This window comes from Plecotus auritus (genome assembly GCF_963455305.1).
Source record: "Plecotus auritus genome assembly, chromosome: 4".
Classification (NCBI taxonomy): domain Eukaryota; kingdom Metazoa; phylum Chordata; class Mammalia; order Chiroptera; family Vespertilionidae; genus Plecotus; species Plecotus auritus.
The window spans coordinates 106476471-106499001 of NC_137775.1; the positions used below are offsets into that span (position 1 = coordinate 106476471).

Genomic DNA, 22531 nt, shown 5'->3' on the forward strand with positions numbered 1-22531 from the left:
AAACGTGATTATAAACATTAAATATTTCACTTTACCACCCAGAGAGACCACATGTGCTACATTACATCATATCACCAAGTAACAAATTATTCCTAGAAGTGATGGTAGGAACTGAAAGCAAGAAAAGGAACCTGGCCCTGACCTACAATCTAGCCAAGCCTTTCATGACATGCAACTTACCTGTCCTCATTACCTTCTAGAATGAAAAGAATGACAATGTAGCCCTATTTACACAGCAACCCTGTAGGTTCTTCTGATGCACCACCACGTGTTCTCCAAAATCGTGCAGTGAAATGCAGGGCTGTGGGGAAGCCAGGCACAGGAGCAAACCACTCCCAGCCAGGTTTGGGAACCACAGTCCTAGTAAAAACAATAGCTATACCTGTGAAGAGGACTCCTAGCAGCCTGGCTGGGGTTCAAGGCTGCATAGAGACCATGAAAATTGCACACTCCATCAAAAAAAAAAGGGGGAAGCAAGGAGCCTGGCTGGTGTGGCTCAGTGGTTGAGCCTCGACCCATGCACCAAGAGGTCGCCAGTTCGAGTCCCAGTTAGGGCACATACCTAGGTTGCATGCTCAATTCCTGGTAGGGGCCATGCAGGAGGCAGCCAATCAATGTTACTCTCTCATCTGTGTTTTTCTCTCTCTCTCTCTCTTCCTGTCTCTAAAAGTCAATTTAGGGGGGTACGGGACATCAATGATGAAAGAGAATCATTGATCGGCTGCCTCCTGCACGACTCCTAATGGGGAATCAATGCTGCAACCGGGCATGTGCCCTTGACCAGAATCAAACCTGGAACCCTTCAGTCTGCAGGCCGACACTCTACCCACTGAGCCAAACCAACTAGGGCTAAAAGTCAATTGTTTAAAAAAAAAGGCCTGGCCGGTGTGGCTCAGTAGTTAAAAGACAGGGCACATGCCCGAGTTGTGGGGTCAGTCTGTTTCTCCCTCTCTCTCACTCTCCCTTCCTCTCTGAAAAATAAAAAGAGGGCAACGAAGTTTTAACAGGGGTTTAAAGATCCTCTTTCTGCGAGTTTGAGCTCAATACTCACTGTCTAATGTTCATGGCCTAGGAAACCCACAAAAGAGACACAGGTCCCGTGTTGTTAGTCCAGCTCAAAAACTGGACCATCAGTTTAAGACCTTAATGCTACATTATAATAACACTAGTGGCCCAGTGCACTAAATTCATGCACGGGGGGGGGGGGGGGGGGGGGGGGAGGAGATGTCCCTCAGCCCGGCCTGCACCCTCTCCAATCTGAGACCCCTCGAAGGATGTCCTACTGCCAGTTTACAGGGAACGGGCCTAAACGGGCAGTCGGACATCCCTCTCGCAATCCAGGACTGCTGGCTCCTAACTGCTTGCTCGCCTGCCTGCCTGCCTGCCTGCCTGCCCCTAACCACTCTGCCTGCCAGCGTGCTCACCCCCAACTGCCCCCCACCACCAGCCTACTCGCCCCCAAATGCTGCCCCCCCCCGCCAGCCTAATCACCCCCAACTTCCCCCTGTGCCAGTGTACTCGCCCCCAACTGCCTCCCCTGCTGGTCTGCTCACCCCCAACTGCCCCCCCCCCAGCGCTGACCTGATCACCCCCACTGGCCCCCCCCCCCCCCACCGGCCTGATCACCCACAACTGCCGTCCCATCCTGGCCTCTAACCGCCTCTACCTCGGCCCCGCCCCCATGGCTTTGTCCAGAAGAACATCCAGAAGGTCTCCTGGAAGGTCTCCCAGTCTAACTAGCATTATTACTCTTTTACTAGTATAGATAGAGGCCTGGTGTACAGGTGGGGGTTTGCCTGAGGGTGTGCCAGATCAGGGTGGGGGTTCCCTTGGGGCACGGGGCTGCCTAGGCGAGGGGCCTGTGGTGGTTTGCAGGCCGGCCACGCCCCCATGGGGTGAGGGTCCCTGCTGGAGGGGCGTGGCCAGCCTGGGTAAGGGGCTGATGGCTGTTTGCAGGCTGGCCAAGCCCCCAAGCGGGTACCCTCACCCCATGGGTGTGTGGCCAGCCTGGGTGAGGGGCTGAGGGCTGTTTGCAGGCTGGCCACGCCCCCCCAGCGACAAAGGCCCCCAGCCCCTCCTCGAGTGGAGGCCAGGTTGGGTGGGAAGCTTGGCTTCCTCCGTCGCCAGGGGCAACCCAAGCCTCCTGCTCACTCCAGCTCCGTGGCCACCACCATCTTTGTTGGGTTAATTTGCATACTCGCTCCTGATTGGCTGGTGGGCGTAGCAGAGGGACAGTCAATTTGCATGGTTCTCTTTTATTAGTGTAGATGACTGACAGGCATCCGTGTTCTTGTGCTTTCATAAGTAACCAAAGTTACTTGTGAAATTAGATGCCTGGGCCTTCCTTTAAAATAAAGAAGGGAGGCACTAATGGATACAACAAGGTGCTCCCATATCAGTAACTGCTGACATGGTTGATGGTAAAATGGGGTTTGTCCCAACATAAAAAATGACTTTCAATAGTGACCCCAGCCCTAGCCAGCCTGGCTCAGTGGATAGAGTGTCAGCCTACAGACTGAAGGGTCCCAGGTTTGAGTCCAGCAAAGGGCACATGCTTGGGGGCTCACTCCCCAGTAGGGGGTGTACAGGAGGCAGCTGATCAATGATTATCATCATTGATGTTTTTATCTCTGGCTCCTTCTCCCTTCCTCTCTGAAATCAATAAAGAAATATCCTATCTAATAAAGAGGGAATATGCTAATTGACCCTCACGCCATCACAAAGAGGCTGCACCCACAGCCAATAGGAGGGAATATGCTAATTTACTGCCCCGCCCTCAAAGATGAAGGCACCCAGTTAATAAGGAGGGAATGTTAATTGACTGTCCTGCCTCAAAGATGGCAGCGCCCACAACCAATAAGGAGGGAATATGCTAATTGACCCTCACGCCCTCAAAGATGGCAGTGCCCACTCTGTGTGCCTACCTCCATAGTCCCCCAGTCCCCTCAGCCCCCCAGGGCCGGCCCAAGGTGCAGGCAAGCCTTGGATGGCAGCTGCCCATCTGACGCCCCAAGCGCAGGCATGCCTCAGATGTCGGCTGCCCAGCCACCCAGAGCCGGCCCGAGGCGCAGGCAAGCAGAGGTGTGATGGGGCATCGCCTTCCGCTGATTGCCGGGTCACCTCCTGCCCCTGAGGGCTCCCGGACTGTGAGAGGGGGCAGGCCGGGCTGAGGGACCCCCCTCCAGTGCATGAATTTTGATGCACCGGGCCTCTAGTATTTAATTTAAAAAAATTAGTGATGCAGACACGTGGAGCAGGCATCCACCCCATGGTCAGTGAATCAGCCTCTACCCTTTCAAATGCCTCCACCTTGACTCATGCTAGGTTATCTAGTACTGCTTCCTGGCAAGGCTGAGCAGTGGTTTTCCAGATTCCTTATAGAGTTCCACTACCCCAGAACCCAGACACGTCTCCTCTTCACCAAGAACTGTGGACAGGATTTGTTAGCAGCCTTGACTCATGAAACTAGGCAAATGGACCTGACTTCCATTAGCACTCAATACCTATGCTCTCAACAGACCGGGGTCCAACCTTATGAGGAAAGTCGAAAGTCGTCTTCTCGGGCACCCACTGCCCAGTGAGGTCTTGCCCCTGGGGTCACTTACCATCAGAGAGCACCTCATACGCCTCAGCTACTTGTTTGAATTTCCTCTCCGCTTCTTCTTTATTCTCAGGATTTTTATCTGGGTGCCACTTCAATGCCAGTTTCCGATACCTTCAAAAGAGTAAAAGGTATTGATCACAACCAAAGTCCAAAAATCCAATAGGCTCTGAAACAGAATGAGACAAGAAAATGGCTTCAGAGCTACAAACTCCCTTTTTCATTCAGAACCAAATTAAGTAGCTCTAAAACCCAGAGCACATAATACAAACCGATTTCTATCAGTAGAAAAGTGTTAACTTGCTATCAGTAGAAAAGTGTTAACTTGCAAGTACAAGGTGTGCACAGCATGGGCTCAGATGTGAGGCTGAGACGGCCCTGCTCACTGAGCACTAAAAGCACGACTGTCCTCCTGCCCTCACATTCTCGTTCCTCACAGGGAGGCTGTCTCAGCCATAGCAGTCATGTAGTCCATGTCTTCCTCAAAGCCATCCCATTCTGGAGGCAAGTCTATGGCCAAGGTCACACAGTTCCAAGGGGTCAAGTAACATGAAAATCACATGCTGTTTAAATTTTAAAATATCCTGCCATGGCAGGTGTTCCCCATGGTTAGAGCACATCAGCCTGCAGATGGAAAGGTCAAGCGTTTAATTCCAATCAAGGGCATGTACCTGGACTGCCAGGTTGATCCTTGGCCTGTCAGGGCATGTGTGGGAGGCAACCAATCGATGTGTCTCCCTCACATGGATGCTTCCCTTTCTTTCTCCCTCTTCCTCCCTCTCCACTCTCTCTAAAAATTAATGGGAAAATATCCTCTCGTGAGGACTAACAAAACAAACAAATCCTGTCTAATACTAGCTAAACGTAAGTAGCATATACTTAGTATGAGAACATTAAATGGGGAGGGAGCGTGCCCTTTAAAACCTAAGACTAGAAGAACCTGGTAAACCTCTTAACATGTGGCAAGTTATTAACATGAGGCTTTATTCTCACATCGCGTGGATCTGATCATGGAGAAGCAGACCCAACCCTTTAAAGGGCTTCAGCCCTCCATAAAAAATGACAGAGCACTCGGAGAACTGGAGAGAAGAGCCAAGTCAAGCCATGCGAGGATGAGAAAATGCACCCACACAGGTGGGTTCGACTGCACGTCGAGTCAAGGCCTACGGAGTGCACAGTGTCCTGTGTTTCCACTCAGATTTCAGGCTTCCCCACCTGGGCTTGAGCAGCAGGGCGGTGGCCACCACAAGGAGAGCCTGTGAGCACACACAGTACTGGGGGTTTTCTCAGGGGGAGGACAGCCACACACCTGTAAGCCTCAGTTTTCCCAATCATCTCACATGAACAAGGATGAGTCCACAGAATGGACTATTCTAAGAACATACACCACCCATGGCTGCAATTTTCTTCATTAAAAATAAAGGAGGCCAGCCCTAGCCAGTTTGGCTCAGTGGATAGAGCATCAGCCTGTGGACTGAGGGGTCCTGGGTTGATTCCAGTCAAGGGCACACGTCGGGTTGCAGGCTCAATTTCCAGTAGGGGGCGTGCAGGAGGCAGCCGACCAATGATTCTCTATCTCTCCCTCTTCTTTCCTCTCTGAAATCAGTAAAAATATATTAAAATAAATAAGGCTAAATCAAGTCTGTCAATATTTATTCATTCAACTGCACAACACAAAATGGGAACATCTTATTCCTTTTAAAAGTACTAGCATTTTCTAAATTCATATCTCAGTCACCCTGGGACCCTGATGTCCCATGCTCACAGGCAACTGAACCCTTTATGTTAACATCTAATGATGTCCTGGCCGGGGGCTCAGTTGGTTAGAGCATCCGCCTGATACGCCAAGGTTGTGGGTTCCTCAGGGCACATACAAGTAGCAACCAATGAATGCCTAAGTAGAACAACAAATCCATGTTTACCTCTCTCTCTCTCTCAAAAAATTAGGAGCAATTTTCTCAATCCCTTAAGATTTTGCTTCCCAACAATTATCATCAGTTTGGCTCAAATTAGCTCACAAAAATTATCAACAACAACAAAACATCTAATGAATCAGTTAGATCCAAGTCACAGTCAGAGGTGCAGGCTGCGGTCTTCCAACAATGGGGATTTTCAGATGACCCCGCAGGATGCTTGTGGCACCACACTCCCCAAGTGCCAAGTCAACTCCATTTCAAAGTCCAATGCCAGGCTCTCTGGGATTATCTCATATCCTCAGGAAGTTTCTGACCCACTTCCAGCAGAAACAGAATCCACTGCCCCAAGGGAAGAAACAGAGGAAACCATGCAACCTAATCCCTCCTTCCCACCCCCACCCCCAATCTGGGCATGGAAACAATGACTGTTATACTACACTGAATGCCGTTTTTATAGGCAATACAGTTATACTGTCCAACCGCACAGATTTCAGAAAGACAATTACTTACGCCTTTTTAATGTCCTCGGCGGAGGCATGTCTCTGCACGCCTAGAACTTCATAGTAATCCACCATGTTTTACAGGCTGTTGGAACGAGTCCTGCTATTAGAAATCCAGGGTCAGTGACATCAGGGCAGGGAACAGCGGACTTCCCAACTTTTTTACCTCATGGCACATAAACTAATTACTAAAATTCTGCAGCACACCAAAACATATTTTGCCAACCTGACAAAAAAAATAGGTATAATTTTGATTCATTCACACTGGATGGCTACAGTGTTGGCTGCTGACATGTTTTTATTTGACAATCTAAGGAGAAAGAGGTCAGTGCCCCTGACTACATAGGCTGGTATTGCATTTCTAAAAGTTTTTGCGGCACACCAGTTGAAAATCACCAACCTAAACGAAATAAAACTAACAGGTGACTTGCCAGAGACATGGTGTCCACCTGAGAAGCAGCAACTGAGAGGCCCCTGGCGAGCATCCTGCTTTCTCGCCTCAACATGCTCAGAAGCTTGTTGCCTCGTCCCTTATTTGCGTCCCGTGTCAGGCACTGGGCAGCACATTGGGGCCACCAGGAAAAAGAGTGCCTCGCCCGGAGGATCCACAGCATGGAACCACACACCTTGGCCTCCCCACATCCTGGGAGGGAAAGGGGGGCCATCTTTGATTAAAGGCCATCAGTGTGAACAACTAACTAACGTGAAATTCAGAAAAGAATGTATAACCTCAAATACACCAATGGAAGTTCCAAATATTAAATGGTTAAGAAACTCAGTAACAGAACAGACTACAAAATTTGCCACTTAGATTACTAAAACATGGCCCTCGCTGGTCTGACTCAGTGGATAGAGCATCGGCCTGAGAACTGAAGGGTCCCAGGTTTGATTCTGGTCAAGGGCACATGCCCAGGATGCAGGCTCGATCCCCAGGAAGAGGTGTGCTGAAGGCAGCCAATCCGTGGTTCGCTCTCATCACAGATGTTTCTCCCTCTCCCTCTCCCTTCCTCTCTGAAATCAATAAAAATGTATTTTTTAAAAACAGAATAGTAAAATACGTATTTCTCAAGTAGTCCTTCAATGTTTTTTAAATTACCAATTAGCCCAGCCAGCATGACTCAGTGGTTGAGCATTGACCTGTGAACCAGGAAGTCACAGTTAAGTTCCCAGTCAGGACACATGCCTGGGTTGCGGGCTCTGATCGATGATTCTCTCTCATCATTAACGTTTCTGTCTTTCCCTCTCCCTCTCTCTCTGAAATCAAAAAATATGTATTTTTTTTAAAAATTACAAATTAGGGAGAGAAGACGATATGGTTACTATTTTCTTGTAATTCCTCCAACCTGGCATTCAAGTCCAACTAGCTGAGAGGCACACACCAAATGTGGAACAGTTAGCGGAAGGCATGTCTGGGTCCAAGGTTGTTCACTGCAGTTTTTCCATTTTTTAAATATGTTCAACATAAGATATTAGGGAAACTGTTTTAAATGCAATCAGTTAAATGATATGCGAGTGAGCCAACTATTATAGAAGTTTTTCTCGCTGGTAGTTACATCATTCAAAGCACAGTGGTCAGCAGTTCAACCTGGAAATGACTACCCACAGAAGAGGTAGCCATTCTTATGACCAGAGGCACAACAACCTGAAATGTTCAGGAATTAAAAACATGGCCATCAGCCACAATAGTGCAGCAGCAGCCAGAAAGCAGCAGAAAACCAGCATCCCCTCAGCTCTACTCAAGACTAAGGATACACTTGGCTACATTCACTTGGAGCTGTAGTTGCCGCAGGTCTGCGGGCAGTCTTAGCAGTGACAGACAGGGAATGATGCCAGCCCACTGTCACGACAGGAGAGAGAGACCTCTGCACAAAGCTCCCACTTCAGAGGTCATCTGGTGTGTCAGAGGCCATGCTTAGGTATTTTTGCTACCATTTCAAAGCCCAGACCCAGGTTCTCTAAGTCCCAATGGTTCGCCTTATATTTGCAATAAGTACGACGTTTGTGCAAATGATTATGGTTTTGTGGCAGCCTCAAGGCAGTTGGTACAGCCAGGGGAAGATGGGTGGAACTCAGAAAGCCTTGCCTACCAGGTGGTGAGTACGTGATTGCTCAACCACCTACCATCCCCCTGGGAGACTCCTGCCCCCGGGCACTCCTGTGAACATGGTCAATTGGACACAGGCAGCCCTCCAAGGCTGGTGCTTTTCTTCTTTCTAAACGAAGACCACCCCGTGAAGAAAATTCAAGTGAACTGAGTGAGACCGATCGTCTGGTGAAGAGTCCAAAATCGCACACTGCTACCCGTTTTGCCAATGCTGACCCTTCTCTACTCCCTGTCCAGCCCTGGCCAGCTCCCACCCAACACCTGAAGCATCCTCTTATTTAAATTCAAGAGCCAGCCCCCGCCATTAGCATCCAAGAGACATTTTCGGGGCTTGTACTGTGTGACTTTCCAAAGCCCTGAGCACACTGGGCTTTCTGGTTGAGGCAGTCTCTGGTCTGCCTTTTCTGCCAGCTCGCTTCCCTCAAAAAGACCTGCTGGCAAAGCTCAGGCACTCCCATTATTTAAATAACATATATTCAGCAATGGTTCTCCAATTGTATGTCCAAACCTAGGTCTCTCTTAGGCACAACACATTAATAGACAGCTACTTGACTTAGCCATCTGGACGTCTGACAGACATCTCAAATAGAACATGACCAAATCTAACTGTCGACCACCCCCCAACAGGTCCCACCTGGTCATTCTCTGGTAAATTCTACCTTGAGCTTCCAAGCTGCATGACTAGAAATATCACCAGCATCACCATCGCTACACCCCCATATACAAAGTGAATTAATCCAGCTTTGTCTAGTGTCCAGCAAACTATCTCAAACACCTTCCCTTTTCTCCATCTTCAATGGCACCAGCATCGCCACCCTCACACACTGCAGGTGCTGGCTGACTCAAGCACACCCTCTCCTCTCAGTGGAGGTGAGCTGATCACTGATAAGCAGATGCATCACCCACAGCACTGGACAAACGAGCTGTCCTGCGAGTGCAGGACTCCGGTGCTCACTGCTACAGACAGTGTGCACCTGAATGTCTCTCCCTTTGACTGGGGAGAAGGTAGATGAAATAAAATTAACTGTCCTGCTCATGTACGTCTGGGGCAGAAGAGATACAAGAGCCTAGGACATGAGTCAGGCAAGAAAGGAAAGAAGCTGCAAAAATTACAGGCCTGGTCAAGAGACACAAGGAATGACTGAGGAAGTGTACCAGCATGGAGGTGACTAAGAATAGACCACTAAATGCCAACTGTCTCCTGGAGCAGGAAAAGGTCATTCATGAACACTTGATGGGATGTGAAGAGTCTGTAGTCAACAGTCCAGTAGCAATGCTAATTTCTTACATAAGCTGGTGTAAGGAAAGCTGGGTGAAAGGCACACAGGAAAACCCTTGTACCATCCTTACAACTCCTCTGTAAATCTAAGATATTTCAAAATGAAAAATTAAAAATAAGTCAAAACAAACAAGTACAGCCATGTCAAAAGGACATGAGTCCTGAGGGTGTGTCTCAGTGGTTGAGTGTCAACCTATGAACCAGGAGGTCCCGGTTTGATTCCCGATCAGGGCACATGCCCAGGTTGTGGGCTCAGTCCCGTGTGGGGCATGCAGGAGGCGGCCGATGTTTCTATCTTTCTCTCCCTCTCCCTTATTCTCTGAAATCAATAAAAATATATTTTAAAAAAAGAATAAGTGAATGAAAATAACATCTCTTTCACCCTGGCCAGTGTTGCTTAGTGGTTGGAGCATTGGCCTGAGCATCGAAGGGTCTCAGGTTTGATTCCTGGGTCAAGGGCACATACCTAGGTTGCGGGTTCGCTCCTCACTCCTGGTCAGGGCTTATGCAAGAAGCAACCAGTCTCTCACATTGATGTCTGTCTGTCTGACCCTCCCTCCTTTCATCCTTCCCTCCTCCTTCCTTCCACTCTCTCTGAAAAGCAATGGAAAAAATACCCTCACAGTTCAGGATAACAAAAAAGTAAAATCTTTTTTTATTCCTAATTGACCAGCAGGTAACAGTTCATGCAAATAATAACAATAATTATTCGATTATACAGGCTTGTGTCCATATGCTTGTGAAATGAATGACAATGACGGGCAGGGAGGGAGGAATTAGGAATATCTGCTTTTAGAAGATACTTTGATGGAAGCTAGTGTTCCGTCCATGTACCCTCCATGTACCCTCCATACGTAAAAGTTTAAGAAGCCCATTTCATCATGCTGTTTCACGTCACTGCACTTCACAGATGTGTTTTTTGTAAGCTAAAAGCAAGACCCTCCACCAGCAAAAAGATTACGCTCCCTTTACTGTGGTGGTCACCTTACTGATACCCCTGATATCTCCAGGGTCCTGCCTGTGTAACAAATACTAGAGACAAAAAATATAATCATATAAAATGTTCAATTAAAGCCCAAAAGGCAGAAAAAATATGTAAGACAAAAACAGCAACAAAGAACAAGGACAACAGGTAATAACAATAACAAATATGGGAGCAATTAACCCAACTACGCAATCTTCACTTCCTATGCCAATGGTCTGAAGCCTCCTAACCATAGCTCCTGTGCTAGACACACCCCACCATACTCTGCGTGACATCCACGTCATCCCACTCATGCAGCTGACCACATCAGAAACCTAGGCATGCCTAAGATCTGCCCTTCCCCACAACCTCCATAACCAATTACCTGTTAATCAGCAGCTTCCTGTGCCCTGGTTTAGACCCTCACATCTGTCAGGCACACCACTGCCAAACAACTCACACCACACATTAGGCAAGTGAGTTATTCAAACCCTCCAACAATTCCCTACAGTTAAGTAGGTTTTACCAATTTCTGGTCTAATTCTTCCTCTACATGCTTATCTCCTTTACTATTTTTTACATTTTAAAAAATTGATTTGTTAATGGACACACTGTAAGACCCACACGTGTCACATATTACAAATGCTAGTTATTTTTACTGCAACAATGTGGAATTATTAAAACAAACTTCCTTAGTGTACACCCAAAACTACTACACATGGCACCTTCCAGGGACAGACTCTTCTGCAGAGAAATCAACACCCCACTACTCCCACACCTTCCTGGGTGTAAAAGGATTCCACCACCTGCTCAGACAAGGCAATGCTCTGATCCTCATCCTGCCTGGAATGCCTCCCCAAGCACCGTGCACCTTTCCTTTTTTTTTTTTTAAATATATTTTATTGATTTTTTACAGAGAGGAAAGGAGAGGGGTAGAGTTAGAAACATCAACCAGCTGCCTCCTGCACACCTCCTACTGGGGATGTGCCTGCAACCATATCGAACCTGGGACCTCTCAGTCCGCAAGCCGACGCTCTAGCCCAGCCGTGGGCAAACTACGGCCCGCGGGCCGGATCCGGCCCTTTCGGCTGTTCTATCCGGCCGGCGGAGCCGAAAGAGCAGAGGGTTCTCTTGCTCTCCCCTCCACTCCTTTACTTTGAATTTATATTAGTTCACACAAACACTCCATTCATGCTTTTGTTCCGGCCCTCCGGTCCAGTTTAAGAACCCATTGTGGCCCTAAAGTAAAAAAGTTTGCCCACCCCTGGCTCTAGCCACTGAGCCAAACCAGTCAGGGCACCATGTACCTTTCCTTATGTTGACTCTATCTTACACTTGCCTCCATTTTAACAGTCATACTTATCACACATGACACTGTAGTCTTTAAAATGTTTTTAGCCCACCCGGTGTGGCTCAGTGGTTGAGCATCAACCTATGAACCAGAAGGTCTCAGTTCAATTCCAGGTCAGGGCACATGCCCGGGTTGTGGGCTCGATCTCCAGTAGGGGGCGTGCAGGAGGCAGCCAATCAATGATTCTCCTTGTTTTTCTCTCTCACTCACTCTCCCTTCCTCTCTGAAATCAATAAAAATATATATATTTTTAAAGGCCCATCTGTGCATCAATGGCCATTTAAGTATGTGCTGTACTCAGTGACCTTAACAGTGGTACACAAAGGGTTTATAGTCCCTAAGTCTTCCAAAGGTTTTCCTCTTTGGAAGGCTTTAGCAAATTAATGAATATTCGGGTTGACCTGTTCTTGCTGTCTATCACCATAACCTTTTCACTCCGTTAGTCAATTAATTCTCTCTCAGGACTTCTACGGAAACCATCACTACCTACTGGCCTGGGGGTCAATTCTTTGGTCACTATCTGAAATGTGCTTTTAAAGTCATTCTGTCCATGTTTGCTGTTCAGTCATAAGGATACTACACAACTTGAATCAGTGAAATAATGAACTTAACTGGAGTCATTTAAGTTAGTATTGCTCTTATTTTTTTCAACTTTTGGAAGAGAAGGAAAAGCTGACTTTGGTAAATAAATATGAAACAAAAATGTAATTGTGCGACATTAAAGGTGTTAGCTGAACTCTTGTAATCATGCTGTGGTATACAAATGTATCAACCAACATGCGGTGCACCTCCAGTGTTGCTTGTCAAGTGTACTTAAATAGAAAAACAAAGAATGTAAGATTATCAAAATAAAAAATACATATATACACGCAAGAACAAAAAAAAATGTGAGAGTGGATACAAGAGATAAATGGGGACTGGAAAGTAGGTACTAGACCAGTGGTCGGCAAAACGTGGCTCGCGAGCCACATGCGGCTCTTTGGCCCCTTGAGCGTGGCTCTTCCACGAAATACCAGGGCCTGGGTGAGTCTATTTTGAAGAAGTGGTGTTAGAAGAAGTTTGTTTAAAAAATTTGGCTCTCAAAAAAAAATAAATAAATAAATAATAAAAAATTTGGCTCTCAAAAGAAATTTCAATCGTTGTACTGTTGATATTTGGCTCTGTTGACTAATGAGTTTGCCGACCACTGGGATAGACCCACACAACCAACTACACTGCATAAGACCTTGAATGGCTTAGGAATTAGCAGGGTAATTTTAGAAAAAAATGAAGACCAGAATTTCCCCCTTTAAAATGACAAATATTCCCTGGGGCAGAGGGCATAGTGAATGTTCGTGTCCTGACATGGCTAATACTTGAGCCCTTACTATGTCGCCGTGTCGAATACCAGCCTGAGCTCTGAGAGGACACTGCTGTCTGTCCTCCTTTCTCCCTGGAGAAACAGGAACCCTGAAGCCCAGGTGCGGGATATCCAGTCTAGCATTACAGCAGTGAGGGGTAAGGAGCCTAGACAGACAGACCTAGGCGCTCCAGTGCAAGCTGCCCTCTCATCACTATAGGTAAGCTGTAGAAATTTATGCATCAAAAATTGTAAACACATGCCAAAACCGGTTTGGCTCAGTGGATAGAGCGTCAGCCTGTGGACTGAAAGGTCCCAGGTTCGATTCCGGTCAAGGGCATATACCTTGGTTGCAGGCACGTCCCCAGTAGGGGGTGTGCAGGAGGCAGCTGATCGATGTTTCTCTCTTATCGATGTTTCTAACTCTCTATCCCTCTCCCTTCCTCTCTGTAAAAAAATCAATATATTTTTTTTAAAAAATTAAAAAATTAAAAAAAATGTAAACATAGCCCTGGCTCACTTGGTTGGGCATCATCTCATGCACCCAAAGGTTGCGGGTTCCATTCCCAGGTCAGTCAGGGCACATGCGAGTTCAATCCCTGGTAGGAGGCATGCAGGATGTTCTGCTCACATTCATATTTCTCTCCTCCCCCCCCCCACCCCCGTCTCCCTTCCTCTCTCCAAAAATCAACTTTTTAAAATGTACACATCATTTTTTAAAAAAGACTACCTATCTGCGGTCTAGAGATTGCACTAATTCCCATTCTGGCCAGTACTGTTAGCCTGAAATTCCTGTCCCTCAGAAACCATTACTGACCTGGGCCTGATCTGACTGTCCTGTAATTCCTCCTCATGTTCAAGTGCTTCCTGCAAACTGCTTGCTGGTCGTGGTCCATTTTCCATCTAGCTGTTGGCCTTTCTGAAAAAAATTTTTTTAACCAAACCTTACAAAGGCTTTGTTGGGACCAGTGGAAGCCAAGTATTAACTGTGTCTACTCATCAGCCTTTGACATGGGGATGCTCACTGGCTGTCATATGTTAGGGCCGGGAAAAAGAGCGTTAACTCAATATACTGCTTCTACCGACATTACTGAGAGCAACTCAGGGCTCTGAAAGGGCTAAGTCCAGCACAGAGCAGGCCCACAATCTGCGAGGGTGAGTGCTGTGAGCCTGGGCTCCAAGAACATAGGAGCCTGTACAAGCACAACCTACAAAGCACAACCTAAACAGCAGTCTACCAATTAGTAATGCGCATGAACTTGTGTAACGGAGGGTTCCTAGGCCCATTTGAAAAAAGGCTCTCTCACCCAGTAGCATGTTAGCCTATGCATCTGCATCTGAAACAAGCAACTTGCAGTCACCTGGAAAGCAAACCAGAGCCTCTTGTCCACTAAACAAGATTAATTTTCAGAAACCAAGCCCAATTAGCAAAGCAGTAAAATGTGACTGCACACCAGTAACTGCCAGATTCTACAAACCCTAGTCTCCCCTCAAGGAGATGCCCGCAGCCATTCACCGTCCCCGCAATGAGCACGGACTGGTTTTCCCTTGAGTTCTACTTCAGCCTCAGACTGCTGGGGCAGAGAAGTCTGTCCTCACAGCAGAGCTGACCCCACCAAGCAGGAAGCGCTTCTCTTTCCAATCTGCTAGTCAACAACCACCCCTCTAACTCCTAGGGTCCACCGCTGCCCATTCAACACTCGCATTCTCCAAATAGGTATATATATATGGCTAATATGCAAATTGTCTCTGGGGGAGTTCAACCGGGAGTACAAAGTTTGATCGCTCGCTAGATGTGCGCGGACCACTAGGGGAGCAGCTCAGAATGAAGGAAGGCCCTGGCTGGCAGCCGGAAGGCCCCTGATCACCAGCCAGGCCTAGGGACCCTACCCATGCACAAATTTCCTGCACGGGGCCTCTAGTCACAAATATGACGATGAGCCAGGGTGCACACACAGTACCCAAGATGCTCCATCAGGGGAAGGCTGGAGTGCACACACCCACTTCCCTCCTGGTGCCTGCACTGTAGCAGGTGTGGACCATTGCATCAATGCCTGGCATAGAAGTTCTGACTCCCAGAGCTCTATCAGCTGGCATATCTCCTCTACAGGTGAATTAAATTGCTATCACTTACATTTAAATGCTTTATCATTAGAGTTCTTGAAGGTAGAATTCTGTGTAAAATAAGTCTAGGTCACTGAGGGAAAAAAAAGTGCCTAGATCCCCCAACAAAACCGCCATCACTAATTTCTATTCCTGTGTTATCACTGAAGTACTAGAAAAGCACTGTACAGAATCCCTAACCTCTTGATTACCTTCATGCCTCCCGTGTTCTTTTTTTTAAATATATTTTTATTGATTTCAGAGAGGAAAGGAGAGGGAGGGAGAGGTAGAAACTACAATGATGAGCGAGAATCATCAGGGGGCTGCCTCTTGCATGCCCCCCACCAGGGATCAAACCCCAAACCTGGACTTGTACCCTGACCAGGAATCGAACCATGACCTCCAGGTTCATGTTGATGCTCAACCACTGAGCCACGACGGACAGTCGGTGGTCGTGTCCGGGTCCATCCCCTCCATGTTCTTAACGAAACAAAAAAATACAATATGTGCCCAACACAATTGTTACTAATATACCACTCTGGGCAGCCTGGCAGAGTCCCTGAACTCCTCAGACACCTCCACATCCTGAGGCCTTCTGCTACTCTATCTTGGTCATTCACATAAATAAGGTGTTACTGAACAAAACTGACCGTATCTTTCCACCCTCAGGACCTTTCTCAAATCTCTCCCTCTAGAATCAAAGAAACCTTACTCTGCTTGCAAAAACACCACCAACTCCTTACTCCTTTCCAATCCGTGAGACTCCACTCTGAAACTGGAGGTGAAGCAGGGGAAGGATCCTTCTTCCAGAAAGCCTTTCACTGTTACCCACCCGCAGGTTACACCTTGTTGTAAGTAATGATTCAAAAGGTCATAATGTCCACTGGACACAGTCCCTATCTTTAGCTTAAAAAATGGCTAATCAAGTACATATTACTGCTATTAACCCAGAAAATGGGCAATTTTAAGTAAAATATTTTCTAAGTATTTAATTCGTGTTGTGGCATCAAACTAACTGGTTACAATACTACTGGAATGGAAGCAGGCAAGAAGTTTAAAAGAAACTGGCAAATCTGGAGCAGCTTCCCATGTGTCCTTCATTTCTGATGACTTCCTAGAACAAGGCCACAGGTGGGAGAAACAAACAGACCATCCACTTAAATATTTTGTTCTTAACCTAATACCCCCTTAGAGCTTTCCTAAAACGCACAAGTTTTTCCTTTATGACTCAAGATGGACACCACCGTCACCTATTAGATTCCTTTCATTAAAATAAAATAGAACATAGACCTGGCAAACACTGTCTCTAGTACTTGTGAACTTAAACTGTATGCTACGTGTTTATTTTTCCAACTTTCCTAAACTCTGGATCCCACTATTAACTGCAGAACAGGAATCAGAATGCAAACACAGCAAGTAGAAGGATCCAATTCAACCAGTACTTTCTGAGCACTCTGGCTGGGACAATGCTACTGGCACCAAGGAACACAACATCAAGGCCTACCCTGAGGAATGCACAGGGTTGCCCAGCACCCACACACAAACACAAGGCAAACTCTAAATGCCTCTGGGGGAAAGGTAGGGTGAGAATTTTAAAGGGCACAAAACCACATTCTTCCTTGAGGAAATCACTCTTCCAAAGACAACTGACACTTGCAACTGAGCCTGAGCCTGGACAATCTAGGTTTCCACCCAGAGATGAATGGATCCAGTAGTGCAGACATACAATGGAAAATTGCTCAGCCATAATGAAATCGTTGCCATTTGTGACATGTAAGGACCTAGTTAGTGTGTACTGTGCTAAGAAGTAAATGCCCTAGTGGTTTGGCTCAGTGGACCAGGGGTCCTCAAACTTTTTAAACAGGGGGCCAGTTCACTGTCCCTCAGACCGTTGGAGGGCCGGACTATAGTTTAAAAAAAAAAAAAACTATGAACAAATTCCTATGCGCATTGCGGGCCCGGGACAAGTCGGCTGCTAAGCAGGACAGGCAGCAGCACCCAGCGGGCCACATGTGGCCCGCGGGCCGTAGTTTGAGGACCCCTGCAGTGGACTGAGCGTCGGACTAAGGGGACCCCAGGTTCGATTCTGGTTAGGGGCACATGCCCAGATTGAAAGCTCGAGTCCCAGTGGGGGGTGTGCAGGAGGCGGCCAATCAATGATTCTCTCTCATCATTGATATTTCTGTCTCTCTCTTCCTCTCTGAAATCAATTTTTTAAAAAATACTAAAAAAGGGGGGAGAGAAATAAGTCAGACAAACACCGAAGGATTTCACTTATATGTGGAATCTAAAAACCAAAACAAATGAATAAACAAAGCAGAAACAGCCCCCATACAGAATGGACCGAAGATTATCAGCACCCTAACAAAGCTGGAGTATTTGGATATACTAATAGTTCTACAGCCTCGCAGCCATAAGCAACAGTTGCCATTGTTTTTCATTTACAATGGCATAAATTTCTTACAAATTTTATATAAGGTAAAAAAATGTGAGAAAACCAAGTTATGCCTAGATAAGATAAAGCTTCTGAAATAAAGTACCAATGGTAAATGACACGACAGAACCTTCTCTACTTTGACATATACTGTAAACCTTAGAAATGTAACTACTTATATTTTTCACAAGTTAATTTCCACTCCTTAAAAAGTTTCTTTAAATTTACTTCTTAGGTAGGCTGTGAAAACAAAAAGGGTCAGCTGTTATTTTTAAGTCCCCCTAAAAATACAAAGTTTATGGGGGGAGGGCAGGCAAGAAGGGGTCAATGGAGGAAAAGGGAACATATGTAATACTTTCAAGAATAAAGATATTTTTAAAAATACAAAGTTTGGAATAACACTTTATAATCCAAACATAAGAAAATCATCAAATGTTTGCTACGTGGCTTATGCAGTGTCATTTTTCCAACTAGGCTTTAAAATTGTCTTTCCAGCCCTGACCGGTTTGGCTCAGTGGATAGAGCGTCGGCCTGTGGACTGAAGGATCCCGGGTTCGATTCTGCTTGGTTGTACCTTGGTTGGGGGTGTGCAAGAGGCAGCTGATCAATGTTTCTCTCTCATCGATGTTTCTAACTCTCTGTCCCTCTCCCTTCCTCTCTGTAAAAAATCAATAAAATATATTAAGAAAAAAAAATAAAAATAAAAAAGTAAAATAAAATTCTTTCCATTTCTAGCACTGTTCTTATCTTCACCAACTTGCTCTTCTTATTTAGACCCTTTTTTTGAAGTTCTCCCAAATTCTATTCAAAGAGAAACTATAAAATTTGTTCAATCTTGTCACTAACCCTCCATCCTAGTTCACTAATAAGCCTGCAGTTACCTGCCTTGCACCACGAGGTGGTGTCCTGGACAAATTTAAAATCAAACCAATTTTTTAACACACCAGCATCCTAAATTCTAGACTCATTTCCTAGGACAGTGGTCAGCAAACTCATTAGTCAACAGAGCCAAATATCAACAGTACAACGATTGAAATTTCTTTTGAGAGCCAAATTTTTTAAACTTCTAACGCCACTTCTTCAAAAATAGAATCGCCCAGGCCGTGGTATTTTGTGGAAGAGCCACACTCGAGGGGCCAAAGAGCCGCATGTGACTCGCAAGCTGTAGTTTGCCGACCACGCAAGTGAAAAGGCAGAAAGAAATAAAGGTTTTTTAAAACCCTGTTAAAATATCAACATACAAGGGTTGATCCAGCTCACTTACTGCTCAGCACAGCCACCAGAAGTGCTGTGCAATCAACCAACATAGCAGCTGATCTTTACCCCCAAGGAAGGAACCAGTCACATCACTAAAGTGACATGGTGAGGATTACACAGACCTGAAAAAAATTAATTTAAATTATTTGCCAAGTTTTAAAGTGCCCTCTGAAGTTGTAAAACACACACACACACAAACCCCATAAACCAAACCTGGTTTTTGAGTTTGCTAGGTAGAAAACTGTTGATACTGGTGACAACTGTAGATTTGAAACTATCCAAGAGAAAATATTTTTGGTTCTACCACTTAAAAATGGGATGGCTTAAACAGGAAAAGCTATTGTATGACTCTAGCTGCAGGTATCAGACAAGTTCCGTCACCAGCACCCAGTTCAGAGTATTACTCAACACTCCCCACCCTGTCCTGCAGCCAGAAATACCTCCCAAATACAGTTTTCAAATCCAAAAGAACAGACATTTTGAAGAGAACACTGAACTCATCTGACATTTTTAAAGACTCTGAATTCCCCCACTTTCTCATCTTCAGCTCCTCACTCAGCCCATTTCTTCCACTCCCACTTCCTGTCTTCTACACCTCCCCAAATGCATGTTTTGCATAATCCTAAAGAACCCCAGCTCATCAGCTGTAAATAAAGTTGCACTCACCTTTTCATCAGAGTGCACAGAGCCCTAACCTCACAGCAGCCAAAATCTCATTGGAAACAAGAAAAGTTGGATGAAACTTCCCAGAGAACCTGGGGGGGGGGGGGGGGGTGAACGAGGTAGATGGGAGAGAACAGCATGTAGTTCCTCAAACATTTTTTATTATCTTCACAATTATTTTTTAAGAACTGTGATCACACCTAAAGGAGAATCACCAAACATATTTCAAATTATGGGTTTATCTTTCCCTTGTGGACTGAGGCCACATACTAAACCTGACAATTTCAGGGGAGGCCTATGTGGCGGCCTTATAAACTCAAAGAAATTAAAACTTTTTAACTAAAAGCAGTTATTGGTGGGTAGTCATGGCCTAGGGCAGTCTTTTTCCCTAATAATTTTTTTTAGTATTTATTGATTTCAGAGAAAAAGGGAGGAGAGATAGAGACATCAATGATTGAGAGAGAATCACCGGACATGCAGATCAAGCCCCCAACCCGCCCCAACCGGAATCGGATGGTGACTTCCTGGTTCATATAGGTCGATGCTCAACCACTGAATGCCGGCCGGGCCCTAATAATCTTCACCTTAACTCAGCCCGTGTTGTCTTTTTGCACCTAGGATAAAAAACTTGATAAACAAGCCATTGCAATACCTAATTTCCTTTTTCTCTGGTCCCCTCCAAACGCACGCACCGACCCGAGCATAGACCACAAATCCCCTCATTGTTAGTATTAACCAGTTAATTGTTGACTGTTAACTATCCCGTACCCACCTAGGTAAAAAGTGTATCATTTTATTTTTTATGCAATCCCATGGTTTCCCCACTTTGCTTTCTCCCACCTTCCTAAACTATGACCAATGGATTTCAAGTAACCCAATTAAATCTCTTTTGATTTTGATGTATAAAAAATAAGGTGCAACAGTGCCATTTTCCGGAACATTTTCTCAATCTGTTGAGGTTTTTGTTCCAGCAATTGTCACCAGTTTGGCTCAAGTAACTCATAAAAATTCTCTACAAGTTTGAACGTTTCTTACGATGACACCCTCTTTTGGTCATTGAACTTTTCTATCAGCTGCCTTAAAAGATCCTAGTCACAAAATCTCCCTAGGAATCCACAGCTGAAATGCAAATGTTGAAACCGCAGGGAGCGCGGCGGCCTCCTCGCTCCGGGGCAGCCCCTGGGGGCGGGGGGGGGGCGGTGTGACCTTTCCACCCGGGTTCCTTCCGGCGGTAAAGCCAGCGGGCGGAGAACGAGGGTGGCGTGCCTGACCTGCACCAGCACCGGCTCCGAGAACCTTTTCCGAGGCGACACAGTGTCCCATTTGTACCCCTTGCGTCCTTCCCGTACTTGGGCAAAAATGGTACAAGCTTCAGTTACATAAGCCGCGGTACGGAGAAGTGAAACTAGCGTTGTGCTCAGGGACAAACTTTTCAGAAGCCGGAGAATTCTGGAAGCGTCCCCTCGCCCCGCCCGCCCTCGGTGCGCCGCGGGCACACGCACCCCGTCCTCGCTTTAGAAGAGTCTACCTCAGAAAAAGGGGAGAAACCGGCCTCTTCCGCCGCAGGCCCTCGGCCGCTCCTGGGAGGACGCGGCCGCGCCGGCCGGACGGGGGCGGGGGCCCGGACGACCGCCCGCACGAGTCCCCCCTAACCGCCGGCGCGGGTCGGGACCCCGAGACGGGACGAGACCGGCCTGGAGTCCGAACCGTGCCCGCCCTCCGGCCCTGGCTCCACACCGGTTCCCGCCGGCCTTCCGCCCCCGGCCCGCCCGGCCCCGACCCTAGCCCCGGCCCCCGGCCGCCGTCCCCAGCGCGGCCTCACCAGCACACGGAGGCGGCGGCGGGGAGGCGGCGGGGAGGCGGCGGGGCGGCAGCCCGGTCTCTTCGGCTTCTGAGTGGCGACGCTGGTGACGGCGGCGGCTCCTCGCGCTTTCCTTTCTCCTTTCTCCAACAACAAACAGGAAGTGCGTCACGCGGCGGCGGCGTGCCGCGTCCACTTCCGCCCGGCCTGACGCCACGCATGCGCCCCGCCCGCCCAGCCTTCCCGAAGGTTCTCGGCGGCTGGGCCGCGCTGCGTCTGCTGAGGGTTGCTTCCGGCCGAGTCCCGCCCCCGGGGGCCTGACGGCGGCGCCTGGAAACGCAGGGGACGCGTGCGATGTAGGGCCGGTGGTCTCGGTGTCCTGCACCTGGACGTTAGGGTGGCGCCACGCGCGTGTCCCGCCGTCTCTGCGCCTCCTGCGTCACCTCCGGTCCCACAGGGGACACTTGCGCGCAGCATGCGCAGGTGGGGCCGAGCTAAAGAATGAACCTTGACCCTAGGGAGCCGGAGTGGGAATGGAAGCCGTGACCCTGACCCCGTGGAAGGGGGGTGGGACTGGAAGCTGTCGCCAGGCCCCAGGAAGTCAGTGCGGTGGTCTCAGTGCAGAGGCCGGGTCTGAGTTCGGCTCCGGGACCAGGTGTCTGCTGTCCCCCACCTCCCCCCACCACCCTCCGCGCGACACAGAGCACCCTCCGCGCCTAACCAGGTCCCTTAGGAAATGAAGGGCTGCTGCGTCCTGCCTCTGCACCCTGAGTGCTGCCTTGGCTGGGCCCTGTGCCCTGGCTCGCAGCCACCTTCTCAACTAACCACCTGCTGATCCTCACTCCCCTGAGCGGGCACCCGACTCGACAGAGGCTGACAAGGGCCTTCAGATCCCAGGTGCGGCGTCAGGGACGCTTGCATATCCTTGGTTCTAGTCTAACCTACTTCAAAACAAAAGGTCGCTCATTGTGTTGTCCACCTGAAACTGATATACTGTATGTCAACTGTAATTGGAAAATAACTTTTTAAAAAAGATTGTTTTATATTGTGCATATTTCTCATGTTTCTTGAACCCTTCTTGTATTACGTTGTTTCAGCAGATGACCACTTAGCACAAGAAATTATTTTTTTTTAATCAGTTCTCTAGATTTGTAAATGCCTGGTCAAAAAGAAGGAATAACAGTATCTGGTTTCAGCATGGACATCTCACGATAAAACT

At 47.5% G+C, this 22531-nt stretch overlaps 1 protein-coding gene across 12 annotated transcripts in view; it reads right to left on the reverse strand.

The window, feature by feature from the left end:
- Positions 1 to 21753, reverse strand: part of DNAJB6 (DnaJ heat shock protein family (Hsp40) member B6) — a 75016-nt gene extending 53263 nt beyond the window's left edge. For 5 of the 12 annotated variants that reach the window (XM_080665359.1, XM_080665360.1, XM_080665353.1 and 2 more), the window contains exons 1-3: positions 21334 to 21479; positions 6028 to 6120; positions 3606 to 3715 (exon numbers count right to left, since the gene is read on the reverse strand). In XM_080665359.1, the coding sequence (XP_080521485.1) occupies positions 3606 to 3715; positions 6028 to 6092 (175 nt within the window). In that variant the 5' untranslated portion in view covers positions 6093 to 6120; positions 21334 to 21479. Of the gene's footprint in view, positions 1 to 3605; positions 3716 to 6027; positions 6121 to 21039; positions 21265 to 21333 lie in introns of those variants that run through there. The other 7 variants (XM_080665363.1, XM_080665361.1, XM_080665362.1 and 4 more) reach the window with 4 other exon arrangements.
- Positions 21754 to 22531: the final 778 nt, after the last annotated feature.